Below are 20,638 nucleotides of genomic sequence, written 5' to 3'. Positions count from 1 at the left end.
TTACAGCTTTTTGTGCGAGTGGGAAAGTGGCTTCAGAGACAGAGAAAGCGTCAACGGACTGGGAGAGAGGTAATGACAGGGGCGAGTGCAGCATACGACAGGAAGGAGGCAAGAGATGGGAATGATTAAAGGGACTGAGATGGAGAGAGACAAACGCAGCAAGACCGACAAGGAGAGCGACAGAGGGGAAAGGGTGAAATCACAAATGAGCCTATTTAGTGTTTACGGAGAAGGTGAAACGTGAGGACGGATAAAGGAGGCGGACCAGTGTGTGAGGGGCTGTGTAAGAAAAGAGGCTGATTTGTACCGATAGACAGATAGAGACATAGATGGAAATGAGAGAGAAAGTGTAAGAGAGAGAGAGAGAGAGAGAGAGAGAGAGAGGGAGAAAGAGGGTGTGGGGGTGGGAGTTGACCTACCGCATGTCTTTCTGGATGACTGCGTTTGTATCCAAACATCCCAACATGCACTACTCTGCCGTTCTGGGAAAAATCAGCCTGCAGCATCCAATCGGCCGTGGCCTTTTATCGCCTTGCTGCGGGGATGTGTGTGTGTGTGTGTGTGTGTGTGTGTGTGTGTGTGTGTGTGTGTGTGTGTATGTGTATGTGTGCGCTTGTGTGTGTGTGGGTGCGTGCATGTGCGTGTGTGTATCCGTGCGTGTCGATCTGCTCACTGCCCTGCTTCTCTGATTTATCATCAGAGAAACAGCTCACCCATATCCTCTTCCACCCTCCCCTCCGCTCCCTCCGCTCCCTCCCTCCATCCCTCCATCCCTCCCTCTGGCAATCTTTCTCTTTCTTTCCGTCCGGATCATTTGCTCACTCTCTCCATTAATTCACCTCACTCATTTGTCCGATCCATTTTTTCCCCTCCCTCTCTCTCTTTTAAGCCCCCTCCCTCCCTCCCTCCCCCCCCCCTCTCTCTCCATCCACTCGTCTTCCTCTCTCACTCCGTCCCACCCTCCCCATTCACTTCCCACAGGGCAGACAATTTCCTGAATCTCATTGAAGTGGAAAGATTTCAGATTTGATACATTGCCCTCATGTGATGTGCACACGCTTCAAATGGGAGGAGACGGGGAATGGAGGGAGCTGAAGGAGGAGGGTTTTTTAAAAGTGAGGTAGACGAGAGGGCAAGTGGAGAGGAGGGGGTGGGGGTGATAAATAGACGGACGGATGTTGGATGGATGGAGAAGGTGAGCATGAAAGTGGGTGAAAGAGTGAAACAGGGAAGAGTACGGCTGGTTGGAGGAAAAGGGGGCGGGGGGGTGGAGTGGTGGTGGAGGGGAGGGGGAAAAGGGGGTAATGTAAAGGAATGGGAGAGGAGGGGGTGGAGGAGGGTGGGTGTGTGTCGAGTTAAAAGGGTGCCGTCGGTTTATTATGTTTCCCCAACAGCACAGAGGGAGAGAGAGAGAAAGAGAAAGAGTCACTTCTGCTCCGTTGTCTCTCACATGTCTGTGTGGATTTATGCTTTTTCAACGGTGTTGATGTGCACATAATGCTCACACACACACACACACACACACACACACACACACACACGCCTCTGGGGTATGGTTGTCAAGGTGATATACGATGATCTGCTCATCAGGCAGAGCCGGAAGAAAATCAGCCTCAACCAATCCCACTGTCTCCCTTTCTATGAATGGCTGGTGCTATCCTGTTAGTGTGCCTGTGCGTGCGCGGGCGCCCTTGTATGTGTGTGTGTGTGTGTGTATGTGCGTGTGTGTGTGTGTGTGTGTGTGTGTGTGTGTGCGCGCGTGTGTGTCTGACTCACATCTTCTAACTTGCATAAGTGGGGCAACGTGGGTATGCCGCATGTTATGTAGGCCTGCTGAACGCTGCACGCCAATAAAATGAAGTATCCTGTGCCTTCCCAACATACTCACAGAACACAGCAAGTGACTGTGAATGTTTTAATCAACCTTCCAGATATTTCACTGATCTATCAAGTATTTGACTAATGTACGAAGAACGTACGAAGAGGCTCAGCATCGGCAGAAGGTTTGATGGTTTAATTGGGGTTGCAAATTCCAGCACTAACAGGGATTAAAAGTCGGTGTGTACACACCATTAACGGGTATTCAGATTTATTCATGCAATTTTCCTAAATATTTCCATTTTGCAGGGGGAAAAAAACCCAACCCCATTTATTTCAGTGATCTTGTGGGAACTGGAGCGCTCTCAGGGCACGGCGAGAGAACGGTCTGATGCGGTTGGTGGTTGGGACTGCCCTCTGCTGGTCAATACAGCAATGTGGTATTTAGTATATTTTGTATTTGTGCGTGAGAGAGAGAGAGAGAGAGAGAGCGAGAGAGAGAGAAAAAAGAGGGAGAGAGAGAGAGAGAGAAAAGAGGGAGAGAGAGAGAGAAAAGAGTGAGAGAGAGGGAGAGGAATTGAGAGAAAAGAGAGAGAGAGAGAGAGAGAGAGAAAAGAGGGAGAGAGAGAAAAAAGAGGGAGAGAGGGAGAGAGAAAAGAGGGAGAGAGAGAGAGAGAGAGAGAGAAAAGAGGGAGAGAGAGAAAAAAGAGGGAGAGAGGGAGAGAGAAAAGAGGGAGAGAGAGAGAGAGAGAGAAAAGAGGGAGAGAGAGAGAGAAAAGAGTGAGAGAGAGGGAGAGGAATTGAGAGAAAAGAGAGAGAGAGAGAGAGAGAGAAAAAAAAGAGGGAGAGAGAGAAAAAAGAGGGAGTGAGAGAAAAAGAGGGAGAGAGGGAGAGAGAAAAGAGGGAGAGAGAGGGAGAGAGAGAAAAAGAGGGAGAGAGGGAGAGAAGAGAGAGAGGGAGAGAGAAAGAGAGAGGGAGAGAGAGAGAGGGATGATATAATAAAAACTAATTGGAGGAGCATATGTCACATGTCAGGCTGCAGGAAATGGAGTCATGAGCTCATATTTGATGCAAAAATAAACGCTCACGTCACTTTACGAAGTTATGAAATACATTTCAGACGATGGAAATGAACAAACCTTGAATTGTAAAACTAGAATCACATTAAAAAAAAAAAAAAGTCAGATAAAAACTGAACCTTCTAACTCCATGAAACCGTCACTCCTTTACATTCTACGTGTTGAGTAGGGTCTGGTGATAAAATATTTTTGATGAATAAAGATATATGTTACTACCACTACACCGACCAACAATAAAATTATAACAATATAATATTATTATTATTATTATTATTATTATTACAGTATCATATAATTGCTGGTTACCACAAATGACTGGATTCCTCTTTGCGCATGCGCAGCGCGCCCCCAACGGGCTCCGCGCCGCCCCGGTGAGTGTGCGCCACCGGACGGGGTCGACGGTGCGAGCGCTCGCTGACGCTCCGGTTTGATTTGACGCCTCCTCTGGCCCACGGGCGCCGCGCTCCCACGCCCCGCACCCAAGGATGTGAGGAAGACCGCGTTCGGGGCCGGGAGCGTTTTTTTTTTTTCGACATGTTTTCGGAAGCGGCTGCGGCGCTATAACGTGGACCGGGCGAGCCCGTGACCCGCACGGTCTGACCCCGGCCGCACGGTAAAACTCCCGGGGGCGGACGGGGCTCTCCGGCAAACGAGCTCGGCGTTAGCATGGGACGTTAGCTGCTTTCGACTGTGAATTGTCGTCCGTGCGCCCCCGTTTTCATTGAGAGACACATTATTGTCACGGTGCTTATAACGCATGGGGCCGTGTTGTGCCTGCTCTCCGCACGGGCTTGTATACAGGCTGCTGTTTGCCGTTGTGTGACAATTTGCAAACTAGCCACCTGCGGTAGCATTCCAGCTAGCACGGTGAGCTAAGGCTAACTTCCCCCCCCCCCCCACACCGGCTCACTATAACTTTTATTTTGAGTTTTACTGAGATTCAATCTTCTGCACAAATGTTGTGTGTCCCCTTCCGCTGGTGTATGATTTCAACGTATTGTTTTATTTATTTAATCCTTTGTTATATTATATTTCGCATGTTGTTGTTGTCGTCTTTATTACTTACTTTACATATTCACTATATATATTTATTTGTTATTCAACTTATGTCTTTCGTTGTGGGGTTTTTTGTCTCTGTAACTGTGTGGGTTTTTTTTTAAATTCTATAGAAAAGCTATAAACTATAGAAATCAAGCTTTAAAACCTTATTCGTGTTTGACCGAACTGCAGTTGATGTAAACTGACATGGCTGCCTGACTGAAGTCGTCGATTTTAGTTGGTTTCTTTTTTTTTCAGTTCGTAGTTCTGCCTTTTTTTTTTTAACGTCAATTCCGAAGTGTTATTGTGGGCCTGTCTTAAATTGCACTTTAACTTGTTATCTGTATTTTTTTCCTGTATTTATATCTGTTTCTAGCTTTTTATTTCCACGCTTTCATTCATCTTTGCCTTCATAATACATGTCTTGCATTATCCAAAGCACTTTGAGTTGCTATACAAACTTGCCTTGCCTTGTGATTCTCTTTACAGTCTCCTCTAAACTTCTCCCGGAGCCGGGTCCTTTCCTAAACAACTACCTCGGCATATTTCTCCGTGAAATCACTCGAACCACCTGTGTGTGTGTGTGTGTCACCACTGTCTAGACCCTTCGACCAGCACAGCGCAACCGATGGTCCGTGCGGCAGCGTAAAACAAGATCGCCAAGATGTCCATCACCAACACGCCTACGAGTAACGACGCCTGCCTGAGCATCGTACACAGCCTGATGTGCCACAGGCAGGGCGGCGAGAGCGAGACCTTTGCAAAGCGAGCCATCGAGAGCTTGGTCAAAAAGCTGAAGGAGAAGAAGGACGAGCTGGACTCCCTCATCACTGCCATCACCACCAACGGAGCACACCCCAGCAAGTGTGTCACCATCCAGAGGACACTGGACGGGCGGCTGCAGGTGAGGGGGACGTTCGGTTGGCTGGATCTTTTTGTCCACATGTGGGAATCCTGTCCTGTGTTCATGAACAAAACTGAAAGAAAGATTAGAGAAAAGTTAGGTTTATGGTGAGTAAAACAACCAACCAGTTCAAGATCTAGTCATAATGTGCAAAACTACTCAAGGGATATGTTCAGTGTTTGGACATGAGATACATACAGATCAAATAATAAAAGGTAATTTGGAATTCAAATTTGACTCAGGCAGATTTACGATTAATTTAAAAGGTAATTTGGAATTCAAATTAGACTTGGGTAGATTTACGATTAAATTTATGATTAAATCGTCAATCGCGATCGACTCTATCCGAGCATTGAGATGGTGTCAGTGCTGTTAACCATGTTCTGATACTGGGCTCAGGGGCTCGGGCTAGTCTTATGATTATAATATATAAATATAATCTCATAGAGATTTACATTTATTTAGTTTCATTAGTTTCTTACCAGTATGGCAAATGAAAAACATAAACCTAACTCTCTGAGTGGAGTTATTATTTTTTTTTTCTTCTCCAGACAGCGATGCACCCTGCGTGCGCACCCTCCCTCCTATGTTTTTATTTTTGATCGATTTATTTTTATTTGTTTCCTACATGTATGAAATTCAAATTTTAAACACAACTGAGTCAAGGGACTGTCCCGTCCCGTTCCAAAAAACGTCTCCCCGTTGCTTTCCGTTGCTATGGGACTTAATTTAGTAAAACCTAGATGTTTAAGTGCAGATACAGTGGTACCTCGACTTACGACTAATTCATTCTATGAGAACGGTCGTATGTTAAAACAGTCGTATGTCGAAGCAGTTTTACCCATATACACCACTTAATTTCAATGGGAGTCATTGCCTTTTCTTAGGACTCACCATGAAGGGTGAAAATAAACAAAATACACAGCACAACACAGTAAATATGAAAAAAATATTGATAAGCCACAAACTATGTGCACACACCATGTAGGTCGCCTGTGACTGGCCGCCAACGCGCCAACTGCAAATTTCCACGCTCGTATCTTGGAGCAGTCGGTCGCAAGTCGATTTTCGCGACTATTGCTACTCGTATCTTGGATTAGTCGTAAGTAGATGCAGTCGTAAGTCGAGGTACCACTGTACTAAGAAAACAGGGAGACCGCATTTGCCCTATTATGTGTCGTCAATTGCTGAACGCTGCCCCCCAGCGATGGCCGATTGGAATTTTGCACGATCACCCAAGCCTAATTCAAATTTCATCCTGGAAAATGATACAGATAATCAAAAGAAAACAGACATTCACAGGGTTGTTGACATTTTAAGTACTTTTCTGCCAGTTGGTGTTTTTATTTGTAATAAAACAACAAATATATATTCTGAAGCATACATTTCACCCAGGGTCTCCCTTTGTGAATGAAGACACCATTTAGCACAAGATCCATAAATGTTGATGCAACACGGAACCTAAAAATGTGCCTCAAGTTAAATAAATTATCTTTTATAATTGAGTTTTATTTCTCCAATGTTTAACTACACAGGAATACAGAAGAGGATTAGGGCCAAGTGGGGAAAAAATGTATTGGCCAGTGGGGGGGGGGATTACTTCTGAGAATAAAGTCAGGAATCTGAGACTAAATTTAGAATTTTGACTATTCTCATAATTCAAATATTTTTTCCACCGACCAATAAAACATTTTCCACTTGACCCTAATCCTCTCCTGTACAGTAATTATCATATTTGCACCTAAATCCTTAATCGGCACGTTTAAAGCTGGTTCACATTATTTTGCTTGATTAAAGGACAGAATGTTTTCCTTGAAATCTCATTAACCTATTTGAATATGTCGACTTTGTTTGACTTATTCTTTCCACCAATATTTATCTGTAGTATTTTAAATGTCATTCCATCCCTGACTAGTCATATTTTAATGCAAATGAACAATTTTCTAGTTTGCACATTTTGCTTAACCCCCAAAGAACAATTGTTCAAACAATAAATTATGATCTGTGTTCTCTTTGCTCCAACAGTTTACTTTATGTAATTGACTGGGTCAGTTTCTGAATGCTGTCTTTTGGGGTTGTTTGCAGGTGGCGGGGCGTAAAGGTTTCCCTCATGTTATCTATGCAAGGCTGTGGCGGTGGCCGGACCTGCACAAGAACGAACTGAAGCACGTCAAATACTGCCAGTTTGCCTTCGACCTCAAGTGTGACAGCGTGTGTGTGAACCCCTATCACTACGAAAGGGTGGTGTCGCCTGGTATAGGTGAGGAACATCCGTCCATATTTTGGCATTTCTAACTTTAATCTTTGGCCTTTGTGAACAATTAAACTTCATGACTTTTGGGAACGTTATTTTAATTATGTGAACTCTGCCTTGCATTGCATTCCATTGCTTTGGCTAGAAAGTAATGGGATTGTTGTGTGCATATTTTTTTTTTCTTTTGTCAGGTGACCAATTGAAGGTAAACAATTAACTTGAAGGACGTGGGCCGATATTTGCTAATTTTGAGGTAATCGGCACGAGGCCGATAAACAAAAAAAAAATGTCTGCAGACTCGTGTTGTCAAATATACACATTTTTATATACATATCGATTGTGAATATTTGGAATGGTTTCAATACTCATTTTCCACACTATCAATGCATCTGTAGCAGCCACTACCTCGATGCCCTTTCGCGCTTAAAAAAAGGCACATAAAAAGGGCACCATGGACATCAATGGCCAGGCACTCAGGCACCCTCAGTATGTGCCTGCCTGTGTGTCCTGAGCCACGTCACACCGTCTACCCGTTCCATTCCATTGCAATGGGACCCAATTGAGTAAAAACTGGGTGTATTTGTGTTAATACTTTACGTAAATAATAAATCCTGCACTCCTGTAATGGATGGGACTCTATTTCACAACCAGACGATAATATGACGCAGTTTATTATTATTATTTTTAAATTATTATTATTAATTATTTGTTTTTCTTTCATAATTGTTTTTATTTTAGTTTTATTGCAAAGTTAAATTTTTTGATTACCTGTGGACATTTATTTAGTTGACATGTTTTATTTAAGATAGGTGCACTGCAGAGACAATGCAGACAATAACATTAGTGTTATATATATGATTGTTTTCGTTTTTTGTTTTGTATTTTATCAGATGCAAAAAACATGATTTGGCATTATATGTCGGCCACCCCGCTCTCGAAATATCGGCATCAGCCATTGAAAAACCCATATCGGTCCACCACTAGTGCACATTATACCACTATTTTAAAGTTACTGTAGCTGTTAATTTTTTTTTTCAGATTGTAATAAAAAAAACAATATGCTTAAAACTGTACTGTTAAATATTTGAAAGCTATATGCCACTGTTCTAGGTCTTGGCTCCCAAATTTCATGGTGATCCTAATGTGTTCTATGTGTGCTTGTGTTTGTCCTCAGACTTATCAGGGCTGACACTGACCAGTTCCGGTCAGGGCACGGGGCTGATGGTCAAAGATGAGTACGACTTCGACGGGCCGCCAAGTCTGCCTTCCATCGACGGAGGCCAGACCATCCAGCACCCGCCGAGCGGCGGCCGCTCCGCCCCCCCAGAGCCTTTCAGCACCCCCACCCTGCTCCCCCACTCTGAGGCCTCCACCTCCGCAGCATCGTCCTCCTTCCCAGCCGTTGCTGCTGGGTCAGGAAGTAAGATATACCGTGTTCAAATAGTCTCTTGGTGTTTCTATCTGTTGGTGCACTCAAGTTTGTTTGTCTGTGTTTGTCTTTGTCGGTCTTTGACAATATTTGCGTCCTTGTCCTCTGTACCCATTTCTACATGAAAATAAATGCGGTAGGGAGTGCTCTGAGCTCAGGAAGTGAGACAGACTCTGCGTCTGCATGGTTGTCTGTGTGCATAGACAGGTAAATATTTGTCCCTCGTCTTTTAAACCTCCAATTCATCTCTTTTGCCATGGTCCTCCTAGGTGCAACTCCCACCTGGCCCCGAAACAGCAGTTTCACACCCAACATGCCCCACCACACCAATGGCCATTTGCAGCACCACCCCCCCATGCCACACCCAGGGCCTTACTGTAAGTCTCACTCTGCAACCACAAACCATAGTTTTTTGTTTTTTTAAATGTAACTATTGTTAAAAAATTGAAAATCAAACATCTCACATACAGCTGTATCTTCCAATTTGAACCCGTGTTGAATATTTAAAAATCTGTTTGTGTTGTTTTGGTTATTTGTGAACAGAAAAACATACAAATGTGCTCAATCTAGGTTCAAAAAACAACTCTTTGATTAGAACCTCACAAAGCAGCAGATACAACTCAACAAAGCCCATTTACACATCACGGGTGAAATCTAGGTCACGGTAGAGATTTTTTTTTTGAGCAAACTCAAACCTTGGACTCATTGGTGCTCATGCTTTGTTTAACAACAGTAAGTGAACAGAGGGATTGATACTTTCATGTTTTGAAATAAATTAATGAATTCCTAAATTGCTCCTAACAAGTAATTATTGAATCAATAGTAAAAATAATGCTTCAGCCAGCCAAATTATAATTGCGGGTTATTACCATTTTTGCTACAGATCCTGATTAAAATATTGAGTTAATGTTTACCATTAAGAAAGTATTGAGGGGAAACCACTTCGACAAATACCAACAAACTGTACTTACAGGGTCTGTGAAACGTTAAAGTTGGCATCTATTCCACGTGCTCTTAACATGTTCTGCAGCAGATTTGCATTCGTACAATTCCACCTCAGTCACTGTTGCCTTTCTCTTTCTTAGGGCCGGTGCACAATGAGCTGGCCTTCCAGCCTCCCATATCCAATCATCCAGGTAAGAGCGCACCTCACCTTAAGCCTTGAATAATGTTGAAAGACCATTTCCATATCCAACAGTTTATGTCCCTTAAAGACTTCACTTAAAAATAAAACCAATTGTAATTCATCTTGGTTATAATGTTCCCCACTTATTGCACTCCCACGTATCTTTGTTTTGCCCAGAAGTGTCATGTCTCAAGATGTGCTGTGAGATGCTGGCAATGGTTTTACAACAGCAATTTTAATTTCTGTTTTATTAGCAGGTCATTTACTTGCAACACCATTACTTGTATGTTATATCTGATCTTAGAAACTGTATGAAACATTCTACTATGGATACATTACTCTGCAGCCATGCTCCCTGCGTGTGAGTAATAGTCCATATAATCATCTCAAAGGATACAGACAGCACTAGAAGCTGGTTGGTTTGGGTGTCAATTTGACTTGCTCGGCAGTGCCAAGGACGCAGGTGTACCCTACTCCATATTCAGTAATAATGGAGCGCTTCATTTTCCGTGCTTTTCATGTACTTCGCTATTGTTTTGTACGGTCCAGATTACGTTCCTTGCGCAAGATGTGCGGTGCAGATATCAATGCCAGTGTTTTATTCCCATCGTCTCCACAGCCCCTGACTACTGGTGCTCCATTGCTTATTTTGAGATGGACGTCCAGGTCGGCGAGACGTTCAAGGTGCCGTCTACCTGCCCCGTTGTGACGGTGGACGGCTACGTCGACCCGTCGGGAGGGGATCGGTTCTGCCTGGGACAGCTCAGCAACGTACACCGTACCGAAGCCATCGAGAGAGCGAGGTACTGCAGGCGGCTCGTTTCACACACTGGACACGGTTCTGGCCTCAGGCTTGGTGACCAAGGTGGTCTAAGAAAAATATTGATACATCATCATTTGTCATTAAAACCAGACCTAATAAGCTACTAATTATAGCCATATTAACAAAGTGTGTTCGGTGAGATGAAGGATGAGATATCAGGAACCAGGAGTGCACTGGTTAACATAGCAGGTGTGTGTTCTCTTCTCCTCTTGCATCTTTTCGCTGTGGCATATTTGCACCTGACACGAGAGTCTACATTCCATTGATGTTGTTGACAGAGGGCCTGGCTATGTAAATGTAACACCAACGGCCACGAGCATCCAGTCAGCGGGTAAACCTGGAGCCTGTTTCCTCGAGCACAAATGTATGATAAGAGAAGTATCAGGAGGCTAACAGGGCTCCAGACTGCGACCATTATTCCATTTTTGAAAAAAGTGCAACAAAATTGTATTACTAGGAGCACCAGCGCGACTTGCAAATATGCAGACTGTTATTTGTTTTTAAATGTATTTATTTATTTTTAATCATCATCGTATATCATGTGAAACTCTGTGTGTGTGTGTGTGTGTGTGTGTGTGTGTGTGTGTGTGTGTGTGTGTGTGTGTGTGTGTGTGTGTGTGTGTGTGTGTGTGTGTGTGTGTGTGTGTGTGTGTGTGTGTGTGTGTCGGACAGATGGGAGAAATTCCGGTCAAATATTATTTGTGTTTATTGAGCTTAGAAACAATTGATAGGCAGGCTATATAAAGAATGAATGCATGTAGTTTATAGTAGTCCATCAGTTGACACCATTTTAAAAATATATATTACTACTTGAATTCAAATCATTTCCGAACAATAAGTGCAGTTGCTTTAATTAACATTTCACTTTAATAAAAATGTGATAAAACCAAAATAAATATGGTTTAAAGTAGGTTTAAATAAATAATAAAGTTTGTGATGTCAGTGTTCGTCAGGACAGCGAATATTTACCGTCTGCTTTGGGTCGAACTTAAGTATCCAAAAAAAACGGCAAACTATGGATGTGTGTGTCGCTGTTGTCATTGATGCATCATCTTTCTGCTTCTCCTGAGTTCTGGATGTGGCGCTCTGCCGCCGCTCTGTGTTTACCGTGTTTACAAGCACAACCTGCGGGCAAGGCTCCTCTATATCTTCTATATCAACCAACGTGGATGGTTAGAGGTGAAAGGTCAGCTTTAGATCGTCCAAACTGATTGGCTTTCCATTGCAAGTTGGCGAATGCGGAAATGAGCAGATCTGCATTTTTATCTCAATGATCAAGTCTATTTTATTTCGAAATCGAGGAAAAAAAAAACCAAAAAAAAACATGGCGATAATTTTCGTTGTGGTTTTATCGCCCAGCACAAATTCAAATTGTGCCTAGAGGGAATTATTTTCACGTGACGTTATGACCAGAGCGTTTTAAATATGTCGGATTTCAACAGATTTTGGAATGTCCTCTAGTGTAGAGGTTCCCAACCACTGGCTAATTTGCCACCGGACCGTGAGAACACGGGTGGCATTATTTCTGAAGCAACCTCCAGTGAAGCAGCACCAGGAAATGGAGTAAATTAAATACATCTACAGTTTTTATTTGCTTTGTTTAGATCACTCTGATTTGAGCTGTGGAGCTGCAGGTAGTCATTTGCATTTTACTACCAGCGTTCCCCTCTGGCAAAAATAGCATCCGTTTTTCTGCGCTTGTTTTGGTGAGTAACTTAAAAGTAGATTATTGTTTATTATTCTAGAGTCTAGTTTTTCTGAAGCTCTTAACTCTTTAGGTGATTAAATATTTATCATATTTTTGTTATTATTTACATTTTTAATCTTCAAATAAAAGTCACTTATTGATAAACAAGAGTTTTTCTTTACAAAGAGAGACTCTTTTTCTTTTCAAGACTTGATCGTTTAACAATGGCATAGCTGTCAGTTCTGTAAAAAAATACATATGTTTAAATTGAAATTCAAATCGTGACCATAAAATAGAAAGTCAAATCCAATCATGGATTTGGAGAATCTTGACACCCCTATTTAAAGCACTACTTCAACTTTGTGACTTTTTCCTTTAAATAAAACAGCATATTGTTATTTCTAGAAATTGTCTATTTATTACCAAAGCATTTATCAGTAATACAGTTAAGACAGAAAAAATATGAGTGTTTGGTGTTGCATGTCAATTTCAGTGGTGCTACTTGTGGAAAAAGTTAGTCTGGGGCCCTGGCTAAAACTACTGTACATTCCATTGCTAATCTTTGCCATTTATGTGGGGGTTTTTTTTCTCCATGTGTTTTGGCGATATTATAGAGATAAAACTTATTCATATTTTCCTGTGCTTGTTTCTGCATTTCTGCCTGTTGACCAGATTGATCTTTATTCATGTTACACCCTGATGAAAGCTAGAGGTAGCTGCTACATGTGGCTGGTAGCCACCCATCAAATAACTTTTTTCTTTTTACAATTTTTTTTCTCCTTCCTTTTGGGTGTATTTTGGTTGAATTAAAGCTTTTGACCATAACGTTCATATTGCTCAGAAAGCAGTAGTAACGCTATGATGATTTTGGATGAATATCACATATACATTGATGTCAAATTAATAGGATTTTCCATTGCCCCTTTTCTGAATTTTATTGTAAATTTAAAATCTTTATTTAAAAAACAAATTTCTACTGAACCTCCCACTCTCTCTCAGGCTGCACATAGGCAAAGGGGTCCAGTTGGAGTGTAAAGGCGAGGGAGATGTCTGGGTGCGTTGCCTTAGCGACCATGCAGTGTTTGTGCAGAGTTACTACCTGGACAGAGAAGCAGGCCGAGCCCCGGGCGACGCTGTGCACAAAATCTATCCCAGCGCTTACATCAAGGTGGGTGCGGCGGACTGGCTCCTCGAAGTTTTAATCCGTTCAGTGCGCTGTGTATTCCAACGCCCACGGTCATCGCTCTATGACACGACATGTCAGTCAACATAGCATGAGATAGTGTAGCATCCGGGGAAACTTAATTCTTCTGAATGGAAGCCACTGTTTCTGTTCACTTAGAGCCCCATCGCAATTATTTTAGCCAATTGTGTCATTTCAGATTGTGGAATCACAGTTAAATTCCACAATCGTATGTTTTTTTTAATCAAAATTCATCTGCAATTTAATACCAACGTTATAAATGTGCCGCTAAATAAGAATGGGGAAATGTGAGATTCCGTCAGTTGGTTTGAGGGAAATTAACTGACCACCGCTTTCAAATTAAGTTGCACTTTTTAATGCAGATAAATGCCCCTTTTTTGTAAGGTGGGCGCGTATTATCTACTTACATAAGATTATACTACGATGATGTCTCAATTTAATAGTCAATCGCAATTGTTCGTATGACAACTAATTGTCTGCTATAATGTCATGGTTGTGACTGTCCTACATGTATTCAGATATTGTACTGTTATTTATATTAAAGGTTTGCTGCGTTTTTAATTTCCTTGGTTCAGAAATCTGTGTAGTGCAAAACCAACGTATAATATACTTCTTAATACATGGCTAGTAATAGGAAGTGAATATCAATTTGAAAGATATTCTCACGGTAACTTGATAACCAGTTATGTTAATTTACTCGTATTGTCTGGCATTTGAGTAAGGAGCCGGCTGAAAATCCATGTCGGTGTGTATAGGTTGAGTGTGGTTAAAGTTCTGGCATTGGAGCCTTCATCCCCCGCCGACCAATCACAACGTCCACTTCCATCCTCTCCCTCCAAGGTGTTTGACCTCCGCCAGTGCCACAGACAGATGCAGCAGCAGGCGGCCACGGCGCAGGCAGCAGCCGCCGCGCAGGCAGCCGCCGTGGCCGGAAACATCCCTGGACCGGGCTCCGTCGGAGGGATCGCCCCTGCCATCAGTAAGACACAGACACTGAGATATACACGCAGTTGAAGCAACTGCCGCATAAAGACATATCTAATGTAATGTTATATACGGAGAGGATATGGAGGGTTACATTTTCAGGGATAATTTGGACTCAAATGTTGCTGCAAATGTTTGCTGCGACCTCCAGGAAGCGATTGCAGCTGTGTTGTTGTGTCTGTTGATTTATTACTCGGAGCACCTACTACACTCGCTATTGAGTTAAATGAAAAAGTTGGATGGTTAAGTCACCACGAGACGGTTCATTAACAACTTCACGGAACATGCGTATCTCTTGTTTTTATTTGATAGTTCAATGTTTCCCCCTAGAATCTTTTTTTTCAGGCCCGGTGGTACGCACCGAAAAAGCCCTAAACAGACGAGGCGAGAGATGGCATATTGGCGCGGTCAGATGGCGCAGCAGGCGATCTGAATTGAAATTTGCGTCCAAGTTTTTGTTGGCTCCGTGTATTCAATGACAAAACAAAGTGATCACAAGGAGAGGATGACTTAATAAGCTGCATTTATTGCATAAGAATAAGCCATGTCACCAGTGAACTTTGCAAAACACTATCACGTCATGAACACAGTGCGAATGATTCATTGCCGCACTCTATCTTTCTTGGCTTGGAGAAAAATGTCTCCATGGCATCAGGATATGGACATTTTGCCACAATAGGCCCATTTATTGAAATCTTCACGCAGCCCCCCAAGTGCTCTCCTTGCAGCCTGTTCCTGACGTCTCTTTTCACCCACCAAAAGGTGTCTTTATTTGTTAAATTCTTAAATTTAAGGATAGATTGCTATCAAAAGCCATGATGAGTTGTAGCCCGGTGCCCTGTTCGCGGTGGAGAAGTCCCGTTCACACCGCCCGCAGGAACAGTGAGCGCAGTCATTTTAAAGTGATTCTGATTAGGCATACCGCCGTCCCTTGACGTCACCAGTCACTCGACATTGAGCTCATCACCGCGGATATAAAATAAATATGCCTATGAAATGAATAGCCCTCCCCTCTCCTCTCAAACTCAAAATGATCGGACGACAATGTTTAAGTTATTTTATAGTCAATGTTTTATTATGAACAGACGATTGAATGGAAATCAGAGTCGCCAAAATCTGAATCGTTCAGATTCAGATCGTTCAGAGAGGTCAGACTTTAAAAAAATCGGGAAATTGACCAGGAAAATTAAAATCTTACATCTCTAGTTGGTAAACGTGTCCGGTTACTTTACCAGATGACTTCCTGTTTCACTACTGTGGTACTCAAAATATTTTCCCAAGGTTGGCAGATCTGTATAAATATATAAATGATTAAATATACGGAAAAGGACCGGGCAGAGGCCGTGGTGCGCCTCACGGGATCTTTTGTCACTTTGATCGCACGGCGGGGTGTCATGGGAGCCTCTGAATCTCGCGAAGTTGACATTTTCGAGCACGAGAAGTGAGGACAATCGCTCCCTCTCCCAGCCTTTCATTTAAAGTTTTATGTTGAATGTTTTGAATAGGCCATTACCAAAAAAAATTAAAGTAAGATCTTTATTTTTACGGTTGATACTGAAAACATGGAGACAGTCGGTCGTTTAGTCCACACATTCTAACTTCAGGGGACAGTGCCATTATTTTTCAGTAAATGTTTTTTTTTTGTGTGTTTTATTTTTTTTATGCCTGCGGGGTTTCTCATTGGCTTGGCAGCCTGCCAGGCTTGTTCAGTCATCGGGGAAACACTTTTGATAAGATACTTTATTCATCCCGAGGGGAAATTGCAATCGTCTCAGCGGCTCACAACAAAACAGTAGACCAAACGATAAAAATATTTAAAAAAAGAAAACGCGATATATGCCAACTTTGGAAAATATACAGTAAACAGTGAACTGTACACAATAAGACACGGCAATATACACTAAACAACCGATATAACCTCAAAATAACAACAATAAAAATAAATGTTAAAATTCCCTGAATATGAAACATCTTTAATTGTGAATCTAATAATTTTGACCCCAGATCGCAGGATTGCTCAGCTCTAGACGTTGGCGAACACGTTGGCGATGCGGCTCACGCTCTTCTGGTGAAATATGTCCCCGGTCAAGATATTTACGTTTAAGATATTTTCTTAGAATGACTTTTGTTTTTATTGATAAGTTTGTACATAGTATTGTCAGTAATATTTATTCCAACAAACTGAGAAATGCGCTCTCATCGTTAAGCGACGATGACGATGAAGGAGCTCCTGGAACCGTTGAAGATCATATGTATTTCAGTTGGAAAAATAAAGCTAGAAAACAACGCCGGCCTGACCGCGCCTCCCCCCTTCAACCAGGTCTGTCGGCGGCAGCGGGGATCGGCGTGGACGACCTCAGGCGGTTGTGCATTCTCAGGATGAGCTTCGTGAAGGGCTGGGGGCCCGACTACCCCCGGCAGAGCATCAAGGAGACGCCGTGCTGGATCGAGATCCACCTGCACCGAGCTCTGCAGCTGCTGGACGAGGTCCTGCACACCATGCCCATCGCCGACCCCCAACCTCTGGACTGAGACCCCCTCCCCCACCTGGACGATGGCGTAACGCCATTTCAGAGGCGTCTCCCCTCAAGGAACAGTCCAGAGTGGGTTACAAAGGCCTCTCAAATGTCTTCTGGCGTACGATGATACTAAAACTTTACGTTGTGGTAGAGGCTCCTCTTTTCTTTTCTTTTTAATGATTAAATACTGTGTTCCCCATCGCTTAACTGCAGGGGGTGGCTCTAGCCCTGGGCCGCAGTGTAGTTCTGAAAAGCATCTTTGTGTGTTTTTTTAATAAGTAACGTTGTGTGTGATGACTGGAGTGGGGAATTACAAAGCCAGACAAAGGACATCACAGTGGCGCAGGCCTGCTTGACGGCCGCACCGCGGCCGGTGGATTTATCAAATTAACCCGACGGAGACTTTACAGTAAGAGGACGACGGGCAGCTTCCTGACAATCAGCCGGTACGGTGTGCCGGCCCGGTGTGCCGGCCCGAGTTCTCCCCAACACTTCCCTAACAACGTGAGCTCCCTCCTGCTCTACCTTGTGGACTTTTCTCCTCCGGTCTAATTCCATTTGAACTGGGCCCCAGGAACATTAAATGCCTAATATAGGATTATGGGATGCAATACTGACACTATAAACATATCCGTTTGCCAAACCCGGTTGGTGATAATTCCCTTGAGTTGATCACACGTGGTCGATCTAAACATCAAAAATAATTCTGTTCGACGGTTAAATACCGCGACACTCATGACGGTGACTGTTTTTAAAGGTGTGGTTGAAAGTAAGTTGAGTTTACAACACTAGTGCGAGCGGTTTGTTTCCAACTTGTCAAACTGGATGGAGGTGGAGAGGGACGGTGCTTTCCACGTCCCACCCAGGGTCAAACAACACAAACGAGGAGGATTTCTCCGCCTGGGGATTCGTGTCATCAAATCAAGTGTAATACTACAACACCAGGACGCTTCCACTCTCACGTAGCCTGTTCCAACATTAGAATTTCTACATTTTTCAATGCTGTGCTTTCACTCGCCAATTGTGTATTTTTAAGCACTTTATTTTGTTCTTGGTTTTAAAAATATACATCCACCAATTTTTATTTTCTTTAAAGGCAGTGTTAACGTCTGCAAGGGTTTGACGACTCGATAGATCATTTTGAGACATTCGCTCTCCCTTTAAATAGATGGATTTACACTCTTTGCTGTTGGTTATTTTTAGTTGCTCCATCTGTTTTTTTTTTTTTTTTTTTTTTTTTCCCCCCAATGTAAATAACTTGTTTTTGAAATGTTTGCATGAACGCCATCACTTGAGTCAGGATTCAGAAGTGTTGACGTTTTGGGGGGAAAAGTAGGAGGTTCGCTGTTTTAACTCTACTTCTGTATCTACGCGGATGGATTCGTGGTTCTAAAGGTCGGTGGAGTTGAGCCCTGGGACCCCCGGAGCAGCCCATCAGCGTAGGGAAGCCACCCCCAGGTAAAGGAAGGTGGTCTGCGCCACGTGGTTGCTCCGACCAAATGTCGGTTTGTCAAAAAAAAATGATCCCGTTTCACCACCGCGACCCCGTCTCGCTGCTCGTCAAACGTTCTGCTTCCGTTATTTGCGATTCAAACCTGTTACACCCTTTTATTTTATTTTTTTCTATAAGCACTTAACGTAATTCATCTAAGCATCATTCAGCTGACCATCGTCATCATCAAAGTGACCTTAATTCATAAAAGGACATGAAATGAAAGATGAAATATATTTTTTACAAATATGGTTTTGGTATGATTAACTCTGTAGAACGACACCGCCACTTCAGTTTGGTGGAATGTGTCTATGCTTTCTTGATGCAGGGGTGAATAGATTGTTTGGAATTTAGAATTTATTTGTGATATACCTATTACTGAAGTTTTTCTTTTTTTTTTGGCAAGGAAAGATTCAAGATGCTGTGCAGGTATTTCTAGTTACGGTGGAATATTTTCCTTTTATTTTTATTTTTTAATAAATATTTGCATTAATTTGGTTTATTTTGGTCCATTGGTCGATTTCCTGTATTTTTGAAACAGAACTTCTGTTGTACATTTGGAATTTAAGGATTAAGAAACTGGGATACGTTCACAGTATAATCATGCCTTTTTAGCAAACACAACTGACATGTTTTACAAGAGGTTGTTACTGAATTAACTTTCAAATGAAAATCACATGGAAACATTACTTGATATTTTTCTGCTGCACTTAAGTTTGATAGTTTTGTTTTTCTATTACTTGCAGATACTATTGGATTAAATACACAGCCTGAATTGGCTGACGACTACTACAGATTGCAGATATAAATTGACCTGTATTTCTTGTGAGAATCTTAAAAAAAAATGGTTTGATACTCTATTGAGATTGTGATCCGTGTGGGTTTTTTATTTCCTCTTTAGAACGAATTCGTCAGTAAGCGAGAATTCTTGGTAGAGAAGTGCTGTACATGGTCTGTTTCTTTTGAAAATGATTAAAGTATTTAAAACATGAGCCTATAAAATGATTATATAATATGAATTGACTTGGCTACTTAGACATTGGTTTAAATCCGATTGATTTCCGCATCCATCTTGGCACCGTGACGCCCTATTAAAAGTATTTTAAGAAGGGAAAGGATACTTAATTCGAAAACTGACGCACCCAAGTTCAACGCTGCGCCTCATACATACAGTAAATGTGTAGATTTGCACATTTCGACAAGTAAGCATCCGAGATTAAATGTACACAGTAGAAATCACATCATTACATGATTAACTTCTATATGATAATGCTGGATGGAAGGTGGATGTTCGGGTGACCTTGACAGCGGTGTTATGATCGGTCAAATCCACCACCCGCTTCAACTTATGGTTAAATGAAAATCAAGGAAACACCATAATCAGCCAGTTTGGTTGATCAAAAGGCATGGGCTTTATATGAAGCTATACAGTCGTATTCTTACACACTTGAATTAGTACATTCAAATTGAATTTGTTGCATATGTTGGTAGTAGTCAGATGAATCGACGTGACCAGTGAAAAAAATGACAGCACCGTACATAGTCCGAGATGGCTTTAAATGAAACCGTCTTTATTAGGTAACTATAATATCAGAAAAATAAAACTCTCAAATTCTCTTTACAGCAAATATATATCAGTGCTTTGGCCAAAATAACTTAAAAGGCCATTATAAAATATAGTCTGCTTTTAAACTCCCAACTTAAATCTGAAGAATTATTATGCCATAAGACTTGCTCTACATATACATAACAAAATTGTAGTAAAATTAGCAAAAAACTTTAAACTGTTGGTACAGCTCAATAATATATGTATATATTTATATAGATATCTAAGATACATTTTACAGTATACCTTTCTTAATTTGGTGGTGTATAGACAAGATAAGGCGTGGTAGAACCTTGGCCTCTTTACAAACAGTTGCAGTGTGATGTTTATATCGGTGGGACGTTATGAAGACATGCTTGTGCTGCACATTCCATTTCCACTCAAATAAACAGCAGCGATCAATACTATTATCGTCATCAATACTGTAAACTAAATATTAGACTACAAGCAACTAGAAATGACACCTTCCTCTGCTGAATTTTTGTATTGTTTTTTTTCTAAATCATCACTGCTCACACTTAAAGTAACAAAAAAAATGTAAACTAATATATCTATATATATATATATATATATATATATATATATATATATATATATATATATATATATATATATATATATATAGATATATAGATATCTTCTCTAAAATATCAAATGTAACAATAAAAATAAAAT

General features: G+C 41.8%; 1 protein-coding gene across 1 annotated transcript; it reads left to right on the top strand.

Annotated features, from left to right (window-relative positions):
- The first annotated feature begins 3,339 nt into the window (after positions 1-3,339).
- Positions 3,340-19,349, top strand: LOC307232739 (mothers against decapentaplegic homolog 4-like). Its single transcript, XM_080003882.1, has 10 exons — positions 3,340-3,510; positions 4,538-4,839; positions 6,925-7,099; positions 8,268-8,513; positions 8,792-8,899; positions 9,608-9,658; positions 10,268-10,451; positions 13,158-13,326; positions 14,203-14,341; positions 16,667-19,349. The coding sequence occupies exons 2-10, from the start codon at positions 4,600-4,602 to the stop codon at positions 16,876-16,878; spliced, it is 1,524 nt and encodes a 507-aa protein (XP_079860008.1). The 5' UTR covers positions 3,340-3,510; positions 4,538-4,599; the 3' UTR covers positions 16,879-19,349.
- Positions 19,350-20,638: the final 1,289 nt, after the last annotated feature.

The sequence above is a fragment of the Zeus faber genome, assembly GCF_960531495.2.
Source record: "Zeus faber genome assembly, chromosome: 7".
Classification (NCBI taxonomy): domain Eukaryota; kingdom Metazoa; phylum Chordata; class Actinopteri; order Zeiformes; family Zeidae; genus Zeus; species Zeus faber.
Note: the sequence above shows the minus strand (reverse complement) of the source record. Positions and strands in the feature narration are given on the sequence as shown.